The 23406-nt window shown below is 40.2% G+C and overlaps 1 protein-coding gene across 2 annotated transcripts in view; it reads left to right on the top strand.

Moving 5' to 3' along the window:
* Window positions 1-1561: 1561 nt before the first annotated feature.
* CUL3 (cullin 3) overlaps window positions 1562-23406 on the top strand; it is a 97021-nt gene continuing 75176 nt past the window's right edge. For both annotated transcript variants that reach the window (XM_086719774.1, XM_086719773.1), the window contains exon 1: window positions 1562-2042. In XM_086719774.1, the coding sequence (XP_086575900.1) occupies window positions 1977-2042 (66 nt within the window). In that variant the 5' untranslated portion in view covers window positions 1562-1976. The remainder of the gene's footprint in view (window positions 2043-23406) is intronic.

The following is a 23406-nucleotide window of genomic DNA, read 5'->3' as shown; positions in this document are numbered from 1 at the left end:
CTTGATGACCTATTTTTAGCTTCAGTATTTACAGAGGTGTTGCATCAAGCAATATCCTTAATTTTTGAACTCAAGTTTTAATTAGTAAATACCAGAAAACAAAGCAAGAAAATATATTTTCAAAGGGGCCTTCATCTGAACAGCGGATGAAAGCACAACATTCCTAAATTTAGTCATCACAATTAAGTTAACTTAGGGCAAATTCAACCTTATAGCACACAAATTAAAAAGTATATTTCTGTTTCCTTATCTTAAGAGTATAAAAACCAGTTTCCAAATGCTATAAAAAGTATTAAAAGCCTAACTTATAAAAGGTATCAAAAAGTATTAAGTGAATGAAGTATTAAACCCTCAGCCTCCAAATGTAGACACCCATCCCAATAATAGGTTCTTATTTAAAAGGAGATTGCAAAGTTTAGTGAAAACTCATACATTACTTTGCTGTCAGAAGTCTAAATATAATATTAATTTGGGTAAAGACAGAAGTTAGGAAGTAAAATTCATAATAAATAAACGATAAAAAGCAAAACTGATGAATCCAACTAGACCTTTTGACTACAATAACTCCCCAAATTACAGAAAACTGGAATAAAGGACAATAATTTTGTCTTTCAAAGCCGACAATCCTCTTTGGTAATGGTAAAAATGATTTGGCAGGTTAAAGCCGGTTTCTATCATCCTATCGCCTATTTTTCACCACTTACCAAAATATTGCACTACATCAAGGGAGTTGTCACTTTATTTCAATGATAATGAAAAAAGAGGTTTTAACGCTATTAAGTCCTGGGTTCCCCTAGGAAGTATCAATGAATCAAGAGGCCCTGGAACTTTTGGAGTTCAGGGAAATTTTATGGATTAACCATCTCCCATCCCTCAGGGCTGAGAAGTGGGGTCGGCGAATCCAAACACAATACCTCCTAAGGCATACAGGCCTCTAATTTCTAACACTACAGGTGACTCCTGCACAAACTCTTCTTTCAACTTTCTGGCTTCTGCTCAAGTACACCTCCCTAGTCCACATGCCCTAGAAAAGCACAGGAACCAGTTCCAGGACTTGGTTATCCACCTGGCACCCCTACGCTCCTCCCCGAGACTACCGTCCGGCGGCCCCGGCCCCGCCCAACCCAGGTCCGGCCCCGGCCCGGCCCGTCGCAGCCCTGCCCTGACCAGGAAGACCCAGCCCACTACAGTCCCGCTCCGGCTCTCTGAACCTCCCCCGCCCACTTCGTTCACGTGACCACGCCCCCCCCCCGGCTCCGCGCTCCACCAATTAGCAACCACCCCTGTCCATGGCCCCGTCCGCGACGTTCCCCTTTCAAAAAGGCAGCTTTCTCCTCCCGCCCTCAGCCCCGCCCCTTTCCCCACCTCCCCGTCCTGCTGGTCCCTCCCACTTCTCTAAGTCCCCGGCCCCTTCCTCCCCTCCCGTTGACCCCTCCCGCTCCCAAGCTTCGTCCCGCCCCACTCGGGGCCGCGCGCTCGCCCTCTTCTCGCGAGATCTGAGCGTCCCCGCCGCGGCCGCCCGCCTCCCCCTCCCGTCCTCCCACCCCCCTCCCCCCAATCTCTCCACTCTCCGGCTCTCCTCCCTCCCTCCTCCCCCCTCCACCCTCTGGGCCGGATCTCGTCTCGCTGAGGCGGAGGAGGAGAAGGAGGAGGAGGACGTTCGGCCTGCGCAGTGAGATGTTTGTCCGTCGCCGCCGCCGCCGCCATCGCGGAGGAGCGCGATAAAGGGAGCCGAGCCGGGCGTGAGGGGGACCCCGCGGAGCCGCCGCGCCAGCGCAGCCCCCCCTCAGCCGAGCCCGAGCCGCCGGAGCCCGAGCCGCCGCCGCGGCCGCCCAGGGGCCGGCCAGCTCCTCATCCCAGCCCGGGGGCCGCGCCGCCGCCCCCAGCGTAGCCCCTCGCCTGCCCGCCCGCCTTAAATGTGACACCGGCGCCTCGGAGTGCGACCCGAAGCCGCCGCCGGGGAGGGGACGAGCACCATGTCGAATCTGAGCAAAGGCACGGGCAGCCGGAAGGACACCAAGATGCGGATCCGGGCCTTTCCGGTGAGTCTCTCGTCGGCGCCTGGGACCCCGGGGCCGGGGGCCTGGCGGAGAGCCGCACGCGAGGCCCGGGCTGAACTCCCCCCAACAGGCCGCAGGCCCGGCCTCCCCTCCCCCACGCCGCCGGCCGCGGGGCGCGAGCCTTCCCGGCAACGGGGCGGCGCGGGGCCCCTGCGCGGCCGCCCTCCCGGGCCGTTCCCCGCGCCCGGCGCCGCGCACCCAGCCGGGGGCTGCTCCTCCAGCCGAGCCGCGGGCGGCGGCCGCGGCTGGGGCCCCTTGGCCGGGGCCCCTTGGCACCTTCCCACGTCCCTGGGGGTGTAGGCCCGGCCCCTGGCGCTCCCCTCCCGGCCCGCTTCCCGGGACCACCGGACCCGCAGGTACGGGGACCGTGGAAGTCCTCCGTGTGTGGGGCGTGCGTGTAACTTTTCACGTGTGGGCTCGCTGCCGTTTCACAAATCCCCTGGCCTCAAAGATGGCCAACCAAGACCTGTCGGATGATGAAGGGGACTGTCCTCTCCCTCTCCCTTCCTCTCCTCGGGGAGGCTTTTGCCACCGACCTGCCCCCCGACGCAGTGACAGTGGTTCCACGTAACGCTCGCTAGTTGTGGACTAACAACATCAGGTGTATTGATAGCGTCTTTCGTCCACAGGCTGCCGAAGCACTTTACAAACTCTCTTGCGCAGGAATTGCCTCGCCACTCGTAGGAGGGTCAAGGGGAAGCCAGAGAAAACGCACTGGACAGTTGTTTCGCCCCTTCTTTAGCCTTGGAAGCCCAAAAGAACGAGTGGTCACCGCCCCGAGTTGCTCGTCTCTGTAGGTTTTAGTGACCGCCAACGGGTTCTGCCTAGAAACTTTTCTTTCTGAGCCTTACGTTGCATTACAGGCGCTTGCAGCGTTCAGTATACGGGGTATAACTTTGGATGTCAGATCTGATCCAGGTAGCCAATGGCAAGCAATTAAAATGTACTGTTGTAACAGAGAAACTGGACCTACTTGCTCATGTCGCTACAGTAACAGGTCTACGTCAAGATAGACAAACTAGCAGTTGGACGGAAGATTGTAAAGCACCAAAACTGGAGAAAGATCTCCAGTGTCTTAGCATCATAGACCCGTAACTTGCGAAGGGGGAAAGGTGTGGTTTGTATGTGCTTCTTAGAGCATGCTTTTGCACAAGGGCAATTTGCAGTGAGGGGAGACTTACTAATACAGTTGTCCCAATTGAGTAAGAAGCCCACCCAGAGAACTTGAGGACTGCTCTCAATTCTTAAAACGTTTAAGAAAAAAAAAATGGACCTGATGCAGAGTTCTGAAATTGTACTAACCTGAGTGGTGATGTCACTGCATAGAGACTCCAGGCTTTATGTAAAGATAGGATATGCTCAGGAAAATTGAGTGTTTTGATACACCAATTAAAGGGATTTTGAGTTTTTGAAGTTTTTCCCCCCAGTAAATACGAGAAAGAAAAAGAAAGTGAGAAATGTTGACAGAAGAGAACTCATGAAGTCGATCAGCATGTTTTCCCTTATAATGAAGTGAGCTGGGTTTGTAATGGGTTAGGTAGTGTTTTGCTACTAAATCAGTTGTGAACATTTTTAGCAGAACTTAGAATTAAAAAGAATCTTAAATAGTTTTATACAGTAAGTTTTCTAGGAAAATTTGCTATTCTTGAAGTCTTGAGTTCTTCTAAATCAGATTTGTTAGTAAAATCTGTAATAGCTCACGTTTGACGTTAACTCGTTTTTGTTAATACTGTGAGTAACCACTTGTACTTTTAAGTGTGATCAGTTTTTTCGTCTCTTTAGGTTTACCCGTTCCTACCTGGTCTTCATTCCCTCATTCATTCAATAAATACTACTGTGTGCCAGACACTGTTCTAGGGGCTTGGAATATGTCAGTATAGCTTGAAGAATCAAGACCCCTTCTTTCTGGATGTTGTGTTATTGGAAGAGGCAGGAGAGAATTTCATTATTCCTTTAGCAGAGGACTATAATATATGATAACGTTAGCGCTGAGTACCGAAACCAATTTTTTTTTTTTTTTTTTTTTTACGTAGTGTTATGGTTGTGATCTCATTTGGACCTTTTCTGTCCATAACTTGTTGCCATCTAAGATTTTCTAAAATCCTTTATTGAACTTTGTAAATGACAGGTGTTTGATATTCAGTGGTTTAATATCTGCTAATTTTTAAAAGCATAATTTTTCATTATTTCATAAGTCTTCATACTCCTAAGTAGTTTCCACTGAAAAGAATCCTGTTTTTTAATACATATATTTTTAAGTCATAGTTCTTTGAGCCTTCACTAAGATACATGCGTTGGTGGTATGGTATTTCACTGACTTATCCTTTGGTAAATGTTTGAGTACTTCCTAGACCTTCAAATTTTTTCTTTCAGGTTAGCAGTCTTCTAGTAGCAAATACATAGTATTCCATAAAGAAAAAATAGTATTTATGTGTATACATATGTATAGTACTTACATTACTGTTTGGATATATACTGTAGGTACTGTAGTCTAAGAAAATTGTAGTTTACCAGAGGTCTCAAGTGCTCATTTCAGATTCTGTTTTATAAATTGATGCAGAAAGTGTAAAATATGTATTGAGATTGTTTTGTTTTCGTTGCAGAATAGAGTGGTAGGTGGACTTCCAGGTATTTGATAGATGTCTAAGCCTACTGCAGATACAGTCCCATCAGTAAAGTCAAGTTCCTTTTAGCGTTTTGAGGGCATACTGTAAGTGTGCCTTCATCCTTGTTCACAAGAGTAAAAGTTATGGCATACCACAGTTTTATACACAATTTGCATTTTAAGTAGAGCTTTTCATAAGATTTTAAGAGAAATGAGTTCTTTTTAAGATGGGAAACAATAAAGGACTTTTTGGATTTATAAATTGTTGATGGAGTTAAAGTTTATCCCAGTTTGTTAGCTTTCCTGCAGTGCACTAAAATATATGGCATTTCACATTCTTTTTTTTTTTTTTTGGTACCCTAAATAACAGCAAGGGCCACAAAACATTTTTAAGAAAGGAGCCTGGAGTTGTGAAACTCCTGGAAGCTCTATGGATTTGGATCAGAGTGCTGCCCCAAGAAGTTCTGCACTTCTTTCCTTGCTGTTGCCGTCTGTCTCACCCCTGAGCTTTTGTTCCGCTATGTAGATTAGTTGCTGTCAGGTGAACCTTTTGTTCTTACGTTTGAAAAGCCATTCCTCACCATCTGTACTTTCCACATGGGTTCTGTCCACATGGGCTTGAGAGATTGGATTGGATTGGATTGGATTGGATTGGATTGGAGGAGATACGTTTGAATGAAAATACTGGCCTCTCTTCTGGTATGTCTTTTTTGGCTTAGCCGTCAGAGTAGGAACCATGTTATGAAAGTGATGGTCTTTAGAGTGTGGTCTGGAAATGGTTTCAATTGTTAGTTCATAGACGCATGCTAAATCATGATGAAGAGTCTCAGGTTGTGATGTCCACACTTCCAGATGAGCTTCACAGAGCTCCTGTCTGTGTGGCATGAGCAGTAAGTGACGTGGAGGTTATTGTTAGGTGGAAAGCACAGAGTAACATTAGAGAGAGATGAGTTTTAAGATCATCTGTGATATACCTGCGAGCACAAGAGTTTAATAACAAACGGAGACAGTTAAGGTTTTTGTTTTTCCTGGCTATAGTAAAATTTGCTAAATTTGGGGGAATAGCTTGATGTTCATAATAGATGTCCCTTCCTTAGAGAACATAGTTGTTGTCTAGGACTACTGGAGTGTATAGACGGGAAAGCTGAATGACAGTCTGACAAATCACACAGGGTGGGGAATTAACTATTTTTTGTTCTCTAGTGTAGAGAAATTAAGGAGTAAGGTGTAACAGATTCATTGAAGTGTCACTTAAACTTAGACTGATTCTTTCTAATAGTTCCAGGACAGCCAGTTGTGTTGTAGCTGTTAGTACCTCTCTGGCTTTAGAAGTTAAAAAACAAAAGCATAAAGTAGGTATCTATAAGATGTGTATATTTGCATTATCTTCCTAGATAACCCTTCACAGGAGCCTGGAAAATTATTAGTATCAATATTAAATTTGCAAGTATTTTAGAGTGTAGAAAATACTGTACAAATTGACCTTCTAAATAAGACTTCAGTCACAAGGTCAGTTCATTGAGACAAAATAGAGAAAGCTTCATTTGTTTGTACGTTATTCATTCATTAAATGTAGCTAAGTAATAACAGCACTTTTCCAGTTTATGAAGATGATATGTTTAAGACTAGAGAAAGTAGTATGCCTTCCCTTTGTATTCTAAGTTGCTCCCAGCTGTCCCTTTGAGATAACTTTTTGCTGTTACTTTCAAGATCATCTGATGTTCGTTAGCAGTTTTGTTAAATTTTTGTAAAAGTTACTCGACAATTTGTAGTTTTGAGTAATCCAATTTTGAAAGTAGTTCTCGTTTGTTCATTGTAAATGCAACAAAAAAGTAAAGGTGTTACTAGTAAGCACAAATCCTTGAGCTATAATAGGAATTGCAATTAGTGTCTGTCAGTGTATTGTGAAAACCAGTCATAATCTGTCAAAGCAGTGAATTCATTTTAGTAGATTTTCTAATTATAAAAGTGATGCATATTCATGATAGAAAACGTTAAGTATCTAAATTTATAAATAAGGAAATAAAAATCACCTCTAGGGGCACCTGGGTGGCTCAGTTGGTTAAGCGTCCAGGTCATGATCTCACAGTCGTGAGCCCACATCGGGCTCTGTGCTGACAGCCCTGAGCCTGGAGCCTGCTTCAGATTCTGTCTCCCTCTCTCTCTGCCCCTTCCCCGCTTGTGCTCTGTCTCTATCTTTCAAAAATAAATGTTAAAAAAATTTTTTAAATCACCTCTAGTTCTACTGCTTGGACATAAGCAATATTTACATTTTGATGTGTTTTCTTTTAATTTTTCATATACTTCTGAACCCTTAGTAAAATTGAGGTACTATGTCATGTTATAAACTTTTTTTAAAATACAGTATTTTCGGGACGCCTGGGTGGCGCAGTCGGTTAAGCGTCCGACTTCAGCCAGGTCACGATCTCGCGGTCCGTGAGTTCGAGCCCTGCGTCGGGCTCTGGGCTGATGGCTCAGAGCCTGGAGCCTGTTTCCGATTCTGTGTCTCCCTCTCTCTCTGCCCCTCCCCCGTTCATGCTCTGTCTCTCTCTGTCCCAAAAATAAATAAACCTTGAAAAAAAAATTTTTTTAATAAAATACAGTATTTTCATGTTAAATATATCAATATGACTTGTACAGAGTAACACTCTACGGTACCTCAGTTTGCTTAACCATTTCCCTACTGCCAGGTATTTTGATTAATTCCAGTTAGTTCATATTTCCTCTGCTACAGATAATGCAACTGTGATTATTTAGGCACATAAATACTGAACCTATCCATGATTATGGAATTACTGAGCCAGACAGAATTGGTATATGTTGCCAAATTGACCTCCAGAAAGGTAGGAATTAATAATAGCTAACACTTAATGAATGCTTATCATGTGCCACACACACTGTTCTTTGTCTTTTACTGTGCTTTGCGTGTGTAAACTCATTTCATTTGCACAACTGTATGGAGTACTATCATTTGTTTTACAAAAGAAGCCTTGAAAACCTAAGAAATTTTCTTAAGGTCACTGTGCTCGTAAGTGGCAGAACTAGGATCCTAATGCAGACCCTCTGGCTCTAAAGGGAATGCTCTTCAGAATTAATTATACAAGTCAAGGTTATATTAGTGTATTTCTATTGTGTAGCAGTGCCTTAGCCAGCATTTTATATCTTTAAAATTTTTTTTTTTTCAAGGTTTATTTATTTTTGGGACAGAGAGAGACAGAGCATGAACGGGGGAGGGGCAGAGAGAGAGGGAGACACAGAATCGGAAACAGGCTCCAGGCTCTGAGCCATCAGCCCAGAGCCCGACGCGGGGCTCGAACTCACGGACCGCGAGATCGTGACCTGGCTGAAGTCGGACGCTTAACCGACTGCGCCACCCAGGCGCCCCTATATCTTTAATTTCATAGGTGAAAAAATAGTACTTTAATAGTTTAATTTGCATGTCTTTGACGACTCCTAAGAGTAAAACTATGGATAGTCTGTAGGGAATTTTCCTTTAGTTTTACCTTATTCAACATGTGTGTTGGGAGTCTGACTAAAAAATAGACTGAGAATATAATAGAGTGTAGGCTTTGGACTGCCAGGTTTTGAGTGTCATTTCTACCTTATTCTAGCTGCATCATCTTTAACAAGTTACTTAACTTCTTCTAGCTTCAGTTTCCCCCTCTGAAATGAAAATACTAATAGGACCTACCTTACAGGGTTGTTGTGAAATAGAATAAAGCATTAGAACACTACCTAGCTCAAAGGTGCGGTTTGTACCACTATTTAGCCATGGTTATGCCACAAGTTAAATGTTAAGATTGAATGTTATTTTTACAGGTTGTTATATTGTAATACTAAATGCTCATTTTAGTGATGCTGCCATTTTTTTTGGTACAATTTTTAGAGCTTACATTTTGAAAAGCCTGCATGGCCAGTTTGAACCACACTAAAAATCAGTCCCAAAGGATATAGGTTTGGTACCGTTGGGACACTTGCAAAGAATGCTACTGGCTCTTGGGGGTAGATTCAGAAAAGTTGTGATAATGATTCTTGCATAATCATTGGAATAAGTATGTCACATCTTAGATAACTTTGTTGAGGGAGTGTGATGTACGTAATAGAAAGTACACGCCAAATATTTATCTAAAAATACGTTTTGCTTCTCTTCATTTCTTCCCTTTCTTTTCCGTTCCCTTCTTTTTTTGTTTCTCTCATGAACTAGGTTGTGGACCCTGCCCAAAGCTTATACCAGACACCCTTTTGAACCACGAAGCACTTAGCTTAGTGTTAGACACAGTGTGTGGATGGTTAGTGAATGATTGATTAAATGAGAAACTAGGCCTTTAAGCTAAACCATAGTAATTGATTAATTGGATGAGTTGATGCAAGTACCGCTCTGAAATGTTTGAACTCTCTTTGCGACTGTAAGTGAAGTCTTAAGATGTAGTAGGTCATTAATGATCTTGTGGCACTTCCTTTGAAGGGTAGTCAGCCTAGTCTCCTGAAACAATAATGATTTGAAAGTTGAGCTAGTATGATGCATTGGTAGTAACCTTGGCTTGAGCTTTTGAAGACCAAACCTGTAGTTCGGTCTTTTTTGTTCACTAGCTGTACTCTGCAATTGACTCCCTTCTCCATGATTTTTTCTTCTCAGCCTGTTGAGCTGTCCACTGTGATCCCCCATTTTCATTGCAGATTGACTCTTCTGTATCTTCAGCCTGTTCTCAGAGTTCTTTGCCTTCTTTGCATCTGAAACCTGGCTTTACCCTGGGAATTCAGGCTTATCTTCTTAAGTTGGTGTGTCTGTTTTCCTTGTAATTCTTAAATCATTAGGCCCAGAAACCATTTATTAACCACATCTGTCACCTTTTGTGGCCTGGGCCATTGTGAACTGTTCTTTTTTGCACTCCCTGTGACTGTGTCCTAACTTCTTAAACGTGTTCCTTTAGTCACTGAAGACTTTCATACCTTCCTCACATTCTTTCCAGTTCAGATCTTAATTTCATCCAATACATGTGGCATAGTCATTCATTTATTCAATTTAAAATCAGTTATTATGTGTTCCTCCTGGGGGTCAGGATCAAACAGGATGATCAGACAGACCTGGCCTCTTCTTATTACAGTGGTCTTCCCTCTGTCTTAGAGCTTGTCCTTTTGTTGCTTTAGAAATCTTAAACTTTGATACTACGTTCTATCTTAGCTTCTCCATTTGTTAGGTGTAGTGAGCAAATCACTTGTTTCCTCTTTTGTAAGAAGAGAAAACAGTACCTACTTCTTCAGAATAGTTAATACATGTAAAGCTCTTAGGATAGTGTGTGGCACAACGTAAGCGTTCTAAATAAATGCAGGTTGTTATTATTTCATTATTCTATTGTACTTGTTGCTTGTTTTCCTTCTGACATTAATGTGCTCTTGGATCTCAAGAAGATCCCTTTCATTCTTTTAAGCCGTGGTGCCTCCTTATTAGTTAACTAGTTGCTAGTTACTAGTTGCCTCTTCTTTCATACTACCTCCCCAGAGCAAGGCCAGAAATAGCACAGAGTGTCTTGGATCATTCCACCCATCTGCCTTCACTGCTTATATTTTTTAGGCTGTTGTGCACTCCTGGGGAAAATTGGACGATGGTGATATCTAAGCCGGACTCCCAGGGCCTCTGGGCAGGTTTTTTTTTTGTGTGTCCCTGGTAAGCTCCTGCTTCCTTTTCCTGTGCAAGCTATTCCGAACTTTAATCACTGTCTTTAAGCTCTTTATTGAGAATTCTTTTATCTGTCTTCCAGAAATTTAACCACTGCTTCACTGTGAAAACTAATGTTATCTTGTATAAGTTCCTTCAGCTTTCTTTCCTTTCAGTTATAGCCTTTAACCTCTGTCTTTACTCATTCTTTGCCCCTTTCCTCAGGGCTCAGAGAAGGAAGATGTTCTTTTCTTGTTTTATCATGGTAACTGGCTATCATACTATTATTCTTTATTTTCAAAAGTCTTCAAAGTATATAGTCTGTATCTCCTTTATTAGAACATGATTTTCTTTAGAGGAGGCGTTAAGTCTTTTTGTACTGATCTTTGTCAGTGTAGCACCATAGTATCCAGCAATGTTGCATGAATCAGTGAATAAATACACTCTTGTTTTATTGTCTTTAAGATGGAAAACTACAGCAGTCTTTCTCACAGGTTAGTTATGAGAAAGTGCTTTCTGAGAAACAGTGGCATCAATGAGACATATAAAAGAATTTTTTTTTTTAATTTTTTTTTTTCAACGTTTATTTATTTTTGGGACAGAGAGAGACAGAGCATGAACGGGGGAGGGGCAGAGAGAGAGGGAGACACAGAATCGGAAACAGGCTCCAGGCTCTGAGCCACCAGTCCAGAGCCCGACGCGGGGCTCGAACTCACAGACCGCGAGATCGTGACCTGGCTGAAGTCGGATGCTTAACCGACTGCGCCACCCAGGCGCCCCAAGAATTTTTTAATCATAAGGCAGAGTTTCCAAACAAAAGTAATACATTTGATGGAGGACAGTCGTTTTCAAATACTTACAGGGTCTCCAAGACCTAGGAGGCATAGGAGGAGTGGAGTAGGTGTATCTTCAAAAATCTCCTTCTCTTGTTATTTAAAGCCATCTGTAGTTGTCATTTGTACAAAAGATTTCATTTTAAAAAGTTCTATTAACCACTGCTTTAAAATCACTAGTCGTTAATCCAGCCTTTTTAAAGCCAAGGAGAGCCCTACTTGCCCAAGTTGGGACAATTACTAACAAATTGAGAACGGATTCCTTTCGTTGGCCTTAACCCCTTATCCGGAGGTTTTGCTACTAGAAAGCATTCCTTTATTTTTTTAAGTCAGTTTCAAATTGAAAATGTAGTTAAGTAAAACTTCTTAAATTTGATTTTCATTCGTTTAATACTTGCAATCGAGAAAGGAATGGACCCAGATTTACTCCTTAAGTGACAAAGGTTACTGCTAAGCAAATGAAGAAGACTTCAAAGGAATGTCTTTAACTACTTTAAGAAAATACAAGCTTTTTTGGAGATATTTTTCTATAAAAGCAATCGTAAGAGGAATTCTTTAACGTAATGATTGCACGTCATTCTTTTCTGAAGCAACTCTGAACTGAGCAACCCTTAACCTCTCCTATTTGCTCTATCTTCTTGACAGTAATCATGATAAATTCTTTTTCTTTTTTTATTTTCAATTTATAGATAGTATGAGAAATTGCTTTATAAGATTATTACTACAACTTGTTGAATGTCTATTTTATGTTAGGCTGTGTTTTAGGTACTTGGAACTATAATTATCTCAAATCCTTTAGATGTTACTGTTTTAAATCTGTTTAGGTCTGAGAGATACCTGGTAAGGTATGCATAATATCACATGTACATCTAAGAAAGGGCAGAGCCGGGATTTAGATCCCAGATCTGATTCAGAAATTCATGTTCGTCCCGCTGTACCACACTGCTTGGGTGTATTCTTTTTTTTTTTTTTTTAATTTTTTTTTTTTCAACGTTTATTTATTTTTGGGACAGAGAGAGACAGAGCATGAACGGGCGAGGGGCAGAGAGAGAGGGAGACACAGAATCGGAAACAGGCTTCAGGCTCTGAGCCATCAGCCCAGAGCCCGACGCGGGGCTCGAACTCACAGACCGCGAGATCATGACCTGGCTGAAGTCGGACGCTTAACCGACTGCGCCACCCAGGCGCCCCGGGTGTATTCTTTTAAGCATTTGCTAGGTTCTGAAATATTTACTTTCTCAATAGGAATATATTGGAAAATTAATTCTAAGATTGCTGTTCAAATTATTAACCAGGGGCAGGTCCAGGGGCCCTAAAATTTATACAGTGCAGTACTCCTGATGAAAAAAAATTGAAATTAGTTTTTGGTCATTGGAAGGAGCCTTTGAAAGTATAAACCTTGCTAGATTGAAGATAAAATGCATCTCTCATAAGAGAATAAAAGTTACTAAAAACTTGAAATCAATGGAAGTGTATATTCAGTAAAATTTGTGTCGATAAGTTAAGGGTATCCTTATATGTACTGACTTGAATTAAGCAAAGTCATAACTTAGAAGAAAGACATTAGTTGATACATTTGTGAGTTAACACTTTCCTTTTTAAACTAGAAGACTGATAGCACAATTTTTTATAAACTTTTTCCAATTAGCATTCATCTTAAGTATAGGTTTAGAAAAAAGTGATTCTTTGAAATTAACATGTTATGATACTTTAATATAATCCTTAATTTTTGTCTTTGAGAATATACTAAGAAGTAGGTTAAACAGTAAAATCAATTTTGAAGCACAAAGAGCAGATACTTTAAAATAATTCACTTTTCCTCATGGTACATGCAAATGAGACATGAAAAAAGTGTTTTGTTTTGGTTTTTTTTGATGAAGCTATCCCTAGCCAACTAAACAAGTCATTTATTTGCTCTTGTTTATATTCATATTTTAATTTTTAAAAGCTAAAAGGGATTTTAGAGAGAATCTGTGCCAGTCTTCCTTAATAGATGGGGAAAGGGAGGACTAGAGAGGATGATTTACCCAAGGGGATACTCTCATGACTTGAATTTATGGAAGAACCATGACTGGAAGCCTGATTTCCAGGTAAAGGTCTTTTCTCTAGACCAGACTGAAACAATCATATAGCCATAATAATTGAGTGTTAACATTAGCCTATTCAGTTACTAAATGTTGTCTTAAAATTGTGCACCCAGGTGATTTGAGTTGACATGGAGGTAACAACAGAAGCACACTTAGTTTAGGACCCTGGGATTTCTTCATTGCTCTGATTAGCTGTGTGATCTTGAATAAGCCACATGGCCTCAGTTTCCTTATTTGTAAAGTGAGATTTTAATTTGTGGTTATCTTATGCTCATTCCAGCTCTAAAACTTTCAGTAAAAGGCGTTGCATTTATACACCAGTCTAGTTGCTGAATGCTGGTGTGTTCTCCCATGGTTTAAAACATTTTCTGTGATGGTGCAGTAGTCACCTACCTATCTTTTGGATTTAGAATGTTCTTTAAAATCAGAGTGGTGTTAAGGGGCGCCTGGGTGGCTCTGTCGGTTAAGCTTCTGACTTCGGCTCAGGTCATGATCTCGTGGTTCATGAGTTTGAGCCTGGGCCAGGCTGTGTGTGATAGCTCAGAGCCTGGAGCTTGCTTCGGATTCTGTGTCTCCCTCCCTCTCTGCCCTCCCTGGCTCTCACTCTGTCTCTTGCTCTCTCAAAAATAAACAAACATTAAAAAAAAATTAAAAAAAAAAAAAAAAAGAACGGTATTATTTCAGTGATGATGCTTAAATAGTAATACGAAGCAGTGGGAAATTAGCTCTGGTTTTTTGCTTTTTTTTTTTGGCATACTTTGTGTGAATTGGTAGCTTCAAGGAATTTTTGAGCAGATTTGATCCCAGGTTTTTGTAGTAATTTTTTTGATGGACTTTTGGTATCCTGTCTCATTTGATTACAGTTTAGATTCATTCAAAGACAAAGCTAACAGGTAATTTATACTTTTTCACATTTTTTTCCTCATCCGTTGGACTGTGTATCGCTGATTTCAGGGTAAACTAACTTACAATTTATAGGGCTTTTGACACATTATCATAGTTTTAAAAAACAAGGTTTACCCGTTTCAAAACCACTTAGTGACCTAGGCTAAAGAGAAGAAAATATTGTCACTTTTGATTAAAATTAATACTTTTAGATTGTTAGAATGGAAATATGGAACTCAAACATATGCTCAGATATAAAGTATAAGTAATTTTCTTGGGGCCCTTGGGTGGCTTTGTCAGGTAAGTGTCGGACTTTGCCTCAGGTCATGATCTCACGGCTCCTAGTTCGAGTCCTGCGTTGGACTCTATGCTGACAGCTTGGAGCCTGGAGCCTGCTTCAGATTGTGTGTCTCCCTCTCTTGCTCTGCCCCTCACCTGCTCACGCCCTGTCTCTCTCTCTCTCTCTCTCTCTCTCTCTCTCTCTCTCTCTCTCTCTCAAAAATGAATAAACATTTAAAAAAAAAGTATAAGTAATTTTCTTTTTTTTTTTTTTTTTTAACGTTTTATTTATTTTTGAGACAGAGAGAGACAGAGCATGAACGGGGCAGGGGCAGAGAGAGAGGGAGACACAGAATCGGAAGCAGGCTCCAGGCTCTGAGCTGTCAGCCCAGAGCCCGACGCGGGGCTCGAACTCACGGACCGCGAGATCGTGACCTGAGCTGAAGTCGGACGCTTAACCGACTGAGCCACCCAGGCGCCCCTATAAGTAATTTTCTTAATGGGGGAAGGTCTCTATGATGTTTGAGGAGTTCCAGTTACAATGAATGTTGTATTCTTTGGATAAAATGTGTTTCAGTGTACCAGGCATGTAGCCTGCCTCCCCCTCCCCCTCCCCCCCTTTTTTTCTTTTATTCAGTGAGGACAGCACAGTAGGACAGTGACAAACTTCTTGGCTCAGTGAGAATACTTAAAATTGCATCTTACTGTGATTATTATCAGACCATGAAATGTCACACATATCCTTTCTCATATATGCAAAAGTCATTCATGGAGAGATATATTTGAAATATATTAGTCGTAGTCAAGTCATTTGTGACTTACATGGACTTTAATAGGCTAATCTGGAAGTTTGACCTTTGGTATTTGAAAGAAAAAAAAATTGTTCCAAATTTCCATATTGATTTTTTGAACAGCCTCCTACTGCTGAGTGCTGAAATGCAGATTATAATTGAACCTTCTATTGATGATTTAGCTTTCTCATTATAAACATACTGTTCTACGGGCGCCTGGGTGGCTCAGTCGGTTAAGCGGCCGACTTCGGCTCAGGTCATGATCTCGCGGTCTGTGAGTTCGAGCCCCGCGTCGGGCTCTGGGCTGATGGCCCAGAGCCTGGAGCCTGCTTCCGATCCTGTGTCTCCCTCTCTCTCTGCCCCTCCCCCATTCATGCTCTGTCTCTCTCTGTCTCAAAAATAAATAAAAACATTAAAAAATAAATAAATAAACATACTGTTCTATAATGGTATTAGAGGCCAGCTGAATGTGGATCGGGTTTAGGTTGTGATTTCACAGAATTGTCCCAGGATCCTGTGCCTTTCTAATTGATCATCTTTTTCTCTGCTCCCTTGACATCAGTTCCTACTTTCGGCAGCATGGTTCTGCACTCATCTGATCTCCACTGTAACCACAGAGAAACTGGTTAAAGAAACATCAGTCTCAACTTTACATGCAGGTTTAAGTCATTAAGTGAGGCTGTACGTCAGTTTTGTGTAATAAAGAAGCGAATGTATTGAGTAAGTGCTGTGTGCCAGATGCTTTCACAAACTTTCTTAATTGCCACACAGTACATCATCTCCCATTTCTCCTGCCACAAGTGTGTGAAGAAAGTAAACTCTGCAAAGTTAAATAACTTCTCCAAAATATGAATGTATAGCATTGTACTGTTTTCCTTAATACTTGAGTCTTTGGTTGTATTTTTGATGGTTGAGGTTGGTTAAAGATTAACTGATGGATAAATGGGATTATTGCAGATGTCATAAGCCGTTGTATAGTCATTGGTCATCAGATAAGACTCATCATCATCATTAACTGTAACTGGACTACATTCAGATCATAGTTTTTGAGAGTCACCTCGGCATTGTCCCATGTATTATAAAGGATAAAATAAAATAAAGGGAGGGAGACTTTATATTACTCTAAGTTGCTTATAATCTGGAAGGCAGCTTCCTTACATAATTTATGGCTTAGTTGTGTCTCACTAGAATACTGTCATTCCTCAGATATTTGTACCAGAGCAATTTTTTTTTGAGGCTGAAGCTCAAAATTAAGATTAAGCATTTTTCCTTGTTTATTTTTTTCTAGCTGTGTCATTCTGAATTGCTTGGAATTTCAAATTCTCACCCTTTTCCCCCACCCACCCTGTTCTAAATTTCTTGTTGAAAATTATTCACAGGGGACTAAAGACTTCTTGTGCTTTGTATACAGTGGATGTGAAGAATACAGTTCTCTTCATTTTAGTTTAATTGGCTCATGCTGTAGTTCTCTCCAACTCTTGGTAATTACAGAACCTTCAAGATGTGTAAGTATATAACAGACCGACATCCTTTCAAATTCAGACATTTTAAAGGTTATGTTTTTACATCATTTGAAATAGTGTAGATGAATAACCAAAGATATTTGTGAAAGAAAATAAACACTTAAGGTTATTTTTGCTATTGATACTTACTAATGAGGGAATTGTAATCCTGGATTAGGAAGATACAAGAGGGTGGAGGTCATTTTTAAAAATTAAACTCTTGATTTGTTTTTTAAAAGTCTCATTAAACCATAAGCATTTAAGAATACTTAATTATAGCTTTCCTTTTAAAAAGAACTTTTGTTTTCTTGCTAAATGAATTTACCTTCCTTGCTGATCACTTTATAACTTGAACTTGTTGGAGCAGAATACTGTATATGCCTAATAATGAGCAAACATTACGTGTGTGTATGCATTCCATTATTTTATTGTTTTGTGGAGGCATTACATTCCTTCCTGAGTGTATTTGTAATTAATGGATCCTAAGTAAAGCAATTTCATCAATGAGATCAAAATCCTGCTCAAATAATTTAGAATATCACTTTAAAAAAAATGTTACTACTCTTTTTAAAAAAGTACACAACGTTAAGGCCTTTAAGTTTTATGACTCTGAGTGAAGTATATAGACTGATGTTTTTGTGGCTAACATATTGATGAAATTTGGGGCGCCTGGGTGGCTCAGTGGGTTAAGCATCAGACTTCACCTCAGGTCATGATCTCGTAGTTTGCAAGTTTGAACTCCATGTGGGGCTCTGTGCTGACAACTCGGAGCTTGGAGCTTGTTTCGGATTCTTTGTCTCCCACTCTCTCTACCTCTTCCCTGCTCACACTCTGGCTCTCAAAAATAAGTAAACATTAAAAAAAATTTTAAAAAATATTGATGAGATTAGAGGTTAACATTTAGTTCTTTTAACTTTCATTGGCAGTTAATGTTGTATTCTGTACCAAGGATGGGTGAGAAATTGAAGTTCATCAATAACATAATTATTTTAGCACTGTTACTGACATGTTCAGTAGATTCTAAGACCAAAAGCATGCATATAGAAGAATCTGCTTTTGAAGCCCATTTCCTTTGTTTTCAGTTTTTTGATTTAGGGGAAAGATTGTAGCTTATGGATCCTCTCCTGAAGGGGCTTTTCTGCCTGTGATTTTCTTCCTAGTTAATATTTATTAATAAAATTAATGATTAAGTAGTTAAGTGAATAGGAAAATCTGAAAATACTACTTGATAAATGAAATTTAAGGGTTTATTGCTTGCTTGCACATGATTATATTTTATTTGAAAAGGACATTTGATTATTTTAAAATTACGTTAATTGCAGTAGATAAGCACCTTAAAATATATTTCCATATCTTTATGCTTACTAATTCAGGTGTTCGTGTTTTCAAAATTGCATTAGTGTAATACAGATAAATCAAGGTACTTTCACCAGACATTTGTTTACGGCCTTCTAAGTGACATTGAAGAAAAATATATAACTCCTTAAGTATCTTGTAGTCTACTGGAGGAAAAAGATGCACAGATAATTATGAAGCAGTATGGAGTGTAGTGATAGATATGACCTGAGTATTATGAAAGAGCTGAGAAGGAGTCCACTCTGCGATAGAAGGTCAGGGAAGGATTCCTGGGGGATAGAGGACATCAGAGCTGTGTTCAGAATCTTTGTAAAGAATCAGATATAGAAGAGGCAGAGGAGAGGATTTTAAGAAAACATGGGAAGATGGGGCGCCTGGGTGGCTCAGTCGGTTGAGCGCCTGACCCTTGGTTTCGGCTCAGGTCATGATCTCACAGTTTGTGGGTTCAAGCCCCACATTGGGCTCTGCAGCTGGTAGCATGGAGCCTGCTTGGGATTCATTCTTTCTCTCTTTCTCTCTCCCTCCCCCGCTCAAGCTGTCTCTGTCTCTCTCAAAATAAGAAAAAGTAAAAAAAAAAAAATTTTTTTTTAATGAAAAAAAAAGGCGACATGGGAGGGTGGTGAATGAGGGGGAGGTGTCTCACTGGATGGGAATAACCACTGATTTAATGTTGTTAGGAATAAATGTAGTAGTGAGTGAAAGATGAAGTTAGAGAAGTAGGAATAGACTAGATTTTGAATATGATTACAGTACACTTTTAAAGTACATCCTTCCACCCTGTTATTAATGAGAACTAGGTTTTGAACAGGGGCATGATGCTCATATTTATTTTTTAAATGGTGATTCTGAGGAAGATAGATTCTGAGAGGTATTCGAGTTCATGATAGTTGGAATGCTGTCATAGTGATCTAGAGGAAAGTTTTAGGACAGTAGTATGCAGGATGAAAGAATGGGAGCATATTTGAGAAATATTTTGGTCCTACTGTTAGCAGCACCTGATGATTGGATGAGATGGGGATGAGAGAGGAAGAAGAAAAGTTATACATAAATAATTCACAAACTAGCTAGTTATACATGCTTCTAAACTAGCTGGTTTGTGAATTAAAGAATATAGGAGGAGGGTTAGTTTAACAGGGCTTTTGGACATGGTAAGTTTGATCTGTTTCTGGAGCATTTAGTTTGAGATGTCCAGCAGGCAATTGAATACGGTAGTTTCATGTTTTGGAGGAACATCTGGGCTGGCAGTACAGATTTGGGAGCAATTAACACACAAGCCAGTAACTTATTCTTTGAGATGTGGGCCAAACTTCGTGGGAAATCTGAAAGAGCTCAAGACTCATCATCCAGAAAAAGAAAATGCACACAACATTATTTGGCAAAATTTTGTGTGCAGTTTTAGGAAGCTTCAGAATCCCTTGCTAATCTGGTGTCTTACAGTTTTTTGAACTTTAGATGTGTGGGTAATAATTGTAATCATGATAATGGATGGAAATGCATAGTGACCCAGTAGAGAATGAAAACAGCTAAAGACAGAGCCCTGGGGATTAAAATGCCATTTAAAATGGCACTGGAAGAATAGGAGATATGAAGTAGGGAATACTGTTTCTGAAAGAAGGCTTCATTATATTGACTTGCATTTAGCATAGTTGTACCCTTAAGTATTGTTGTTTTAGCTCATGTTTTTTTTTTTGTTTTTTTTTTTTATTAAGCTTGAAAAGTTTTGTTTTGTTTTGTTTTTTTCTTTGTGACAGTTATTCCCATTGATGAGAGTTCAAGAGATTCTATCACTGGAAACTTTTGTTAGTCGACATGTGAGGGATTGTGCTGTGTCCTGGGCTGGGCTAAATTCTTCTGACCTTCTTTAATCTTCATGTTAGTCCTTTGAGCTGGATACTGTCACTAAACCTCCTTAACAAGTGAGGAAATGAAGATTTAAGTAATTTTTCCAAGGTCACTTGGGTTGTCAATTTAGCAAAACCATGACACAAATCCAGGCCTTTTGGACAGCAAAAGTTAGATACTCTACTAATATTCCACACTATGTTTCCCAGGAAAATCAGTGACTGACACTGTGATATTACTATACCATATTAGCACAGTGGAATGTAATGTGATTCCAGTAGTTTGGACTAGATTTGGGGATATATAAATCCTAATTTCTGTGATTTGGGGTAAGTCATTCAGTCTCTCTGGGTCTATTTTTATTTACTTGAAAATTTCTGCACCTAAACATTGTTATCCTTTTGCTCCATCTCTACTCTGTCCATAAAACATGAATACTGAAGAAAATACTACATACAGTCTTGGATTATAAAATGACTCTTGGTTTATATATGTAAGAAATGATTTATTATAATGTAAAGGAAATTCCTATAATTGTCAAAGTCTCTGATTTATGTTTTTTAAAATTCTTTAGTTTCTAATAGCAAATTTAGTAATTCATGATGGGTAGAGATATTTTTGTACATTTTCTAGCTTTCATGGGAACTTATTTAGAGCCTGGAAAGATCATTTGCAGATTTGCTCAACTATTAGCAATATAGTTATCACTGGAGTTTATAGTCCACATTAACTTGGTTTTTCTCTGGAATTGTTTTGCTTTATTCATTTGTTATTTAATGTCAAGAGATGTTTTTAGTCTGCTTTTTAATCTCTGTATATGCTGCCAGCAAACTAAAACCACATTGCACACATACATGGAGTACTTGAGGCCGTCATTATCACATGGACTTGTATATTTTATTTATGGGAACCTACGACCAGCTACATCTTAAAATACATTATATGGATGGCATCCTATGTGTCAGGATATGTGATAAAAATAGATAGTAGTTTTGATGTTGGGGTAAATTCTTTAAAGGCCATTTTGGAAAAGTTTCTGGTAGACCTGGGATTTGAATACGATTTGAGTAATAAAAAAGTTGTTCTGTTAAAGAGTTCCTTTTTAAGCACCCCAGAAAAGATTAGAATAATAAGACTCAGTTTGAGTCCTCTGCTTAAGAATCCTCTATGATTGAGGGTTGAACTGATACTTTATTGCTAGGGTGACAGAAAGAACTATTTTGCCTATGTTCCTTACTCTTCCACATTCATACCCATTGGACATAGCTTGGAAAGGATTGTGTTTTTTTTTGTTTTTGTTTTTTTTTTCCATAAACCACTTCATTGAGGTGTGCAACTTGATGGATTTATAGGTAAGTATTCACCTGTGAGGCCTTCAACATAACCTGTGCAATAAACACACTCATCATCACCTCCAAAAGTTTCTTCCTACCCTCTTTGGAGAGGATTCCATTAGCTCAGTAATTTCTATTCAGTTCAGGTCAGAAATATTTGCGGAGCTGATGAGTAATTGTTGCCATGTTTCCCAGGTTGTGAATGCAGAACATGTGGGTTATATGTGGCATAATAACAGGTCCTTAGAGATTAGTAGGAAATCATTCTGTCAACAAGTATGAATGTCTGTTATATGCCATGTATTACTTTAGTTGGTGAGGGATTCCACAGTGAAAAAAATCCCTGCCTTCATGGAGTGGACTTCATGGGCTGGAAGAGGGAGGCCAGGAAAAGAAGTATGGAATGTAGTATTGGAATTTGGGGGGTCACTAGTAAGAGTAGACTGCTATTTTAAAGGGAGTGAGCAGTTAAAGCTTTATTTTGTGGTGATGAGCAGCGTTTGTGAGGTTGACAAAGTGATTGAGCTATGGAGATGCCTTAGGGAAGAACAGTTGAGAGACAATAGAGAGTGGCAAATACAAACACCTCAAAGTGAACTTGTTTGACACCTTCCGAAGAATAGCAAAGAGGCTGGTGTGCTGGAGCAGAGTGAGCAAGGAGGAATAGATGAAGTCAGATGATCAGATTGAGTCACATTTTGTAGTTTGTATAAGGACTTTGACTTATAACTCCAAGAGCAATGAAAAGTCCCTGGAGGGTTGTGAGCAGAAGAGTGGCATGATAGTGGGGCAAGAGCAGAAACAGACCAGTTAGGGGGCTGTTGGGATGGTCTGAGAGTTGATGGTGGTTTGGATAAGGCTAGTAGTAGTGGAAGAGGTGAGCAGGAGTTAGATTCTGGGTACATTTTGGAGGTAGAAACAACAGAATTTCCTGTTGGATTAGAATCAAGATGAGGGAATACAAGGGATTACAAACTTTTGGCCTTAGCAACCGAAAGGATGGTGTGGACATTTGCTCATTTGGAGAAGGCTGCAGGGGAAGCAGACTTTGGGGGCAAAGATTAGGATTTCTGTTTTGGACACGGTAAATTTGAGATGCTTCGTAGGTATTCAAGTGGAAACATTGAAAAGGTGCTGAATGTAGGACTCTGGCATCAAGGGCAGAAGGCCAAACGAGGTCTATAAATTTGAGGTTAACTTAAAGCCGTGAACATAGATGAGACCAGCTTCACCTGAAAACTGAGTTGTGGCCAGAGGGGTTTAGGGTGGGAGTTTGCTGTGAGAAGGAACCAGTAAGCAGACTGACAAATAGAAGCTAGAGAAATAGGAAGAAAAACAAGAGATTGTAATGCTTGGAAGGCAAAGCAAGGAATCTGTTTCAAGGAGTAGGCATGATCAGCTTTTTCATTAACTGCCAGATGGGTCAGGTATGATGAGAACTAAAACTCTGACCGTTTACATTTAGCAGGATGGAAGTCGCTGATGACTTTCTCAAGTAGTTTCAGTGAAACAGTAGAAATGAAAGCCTTATTGGAGTAGAGTCAAGATACAGTGGGGGAAGTGGGGCTTGGAGTCAGTGAATGTAGAAATCTCTTAAGTCTTGTGATTTCTCTGTAAATGGAAAAGAGAAATTTGATGGTACTGGAGAAGTATGAGGGTTTGTGAGGATTTCTTTTTAACATGGGAAACTGATGATTTTGAATGTGGGTGGAAATTATCTAGCAGAAAGGAAAGAATGTGGTGATGATGAGGAGAAGGGAGATTGATAAAGGGAGGTTCTTTATAGGTGAGTTGGCATGGAACTAAACTTCATTCTGTATAGGTATCACCTGGGTTCAAAATGCTGACTAGGGTTCTGTAGGTCTGGGGTGGAGCCTGAAATTCTGCATTTCTGTGGTAAGTCCTTGATGATGTCTGTGTTGCTAGTCCCTGTGCTATAATTTGAGCAGAAGAACTTGGTACTTTGAGAACCAGGACTAGCAGGGTATATTGATTCATAATCCTATAGATCGGTGGATATGGTTGGGGTTTGTGCATTGTGTCTTCAGATTGTTTCTGTTTTCTCAGTAGAACAGGAAGCAAGTCATTATCCTAGAGTGAGGATGAAGGAGATGGTGTAAAATCAGCTGTTTGGTAGAGTTAACAGTCTAGAATGTAGGATGGTGGGGTTGTACTC

Source organism: Puma concolor, chromosome C1 (assembly GCF_028749965.1).
Source record: "Puma concolor isolate L17-30 chromosome C1, mPumCon1.1.hap2, whole genome shotgun sequence".
In the NCBI taxonomy this organism is placed as follows: Eukaryota; Metazoa; Chordata; class Mammalia; order Carnivora; family Felidae; genus Puma; species Puma concolor.
The sequence above is the reverse complement of the archived record's forward strand: the minus strand, read 5'-3'. Positions and strand labels throughout refer to the sequence as shown.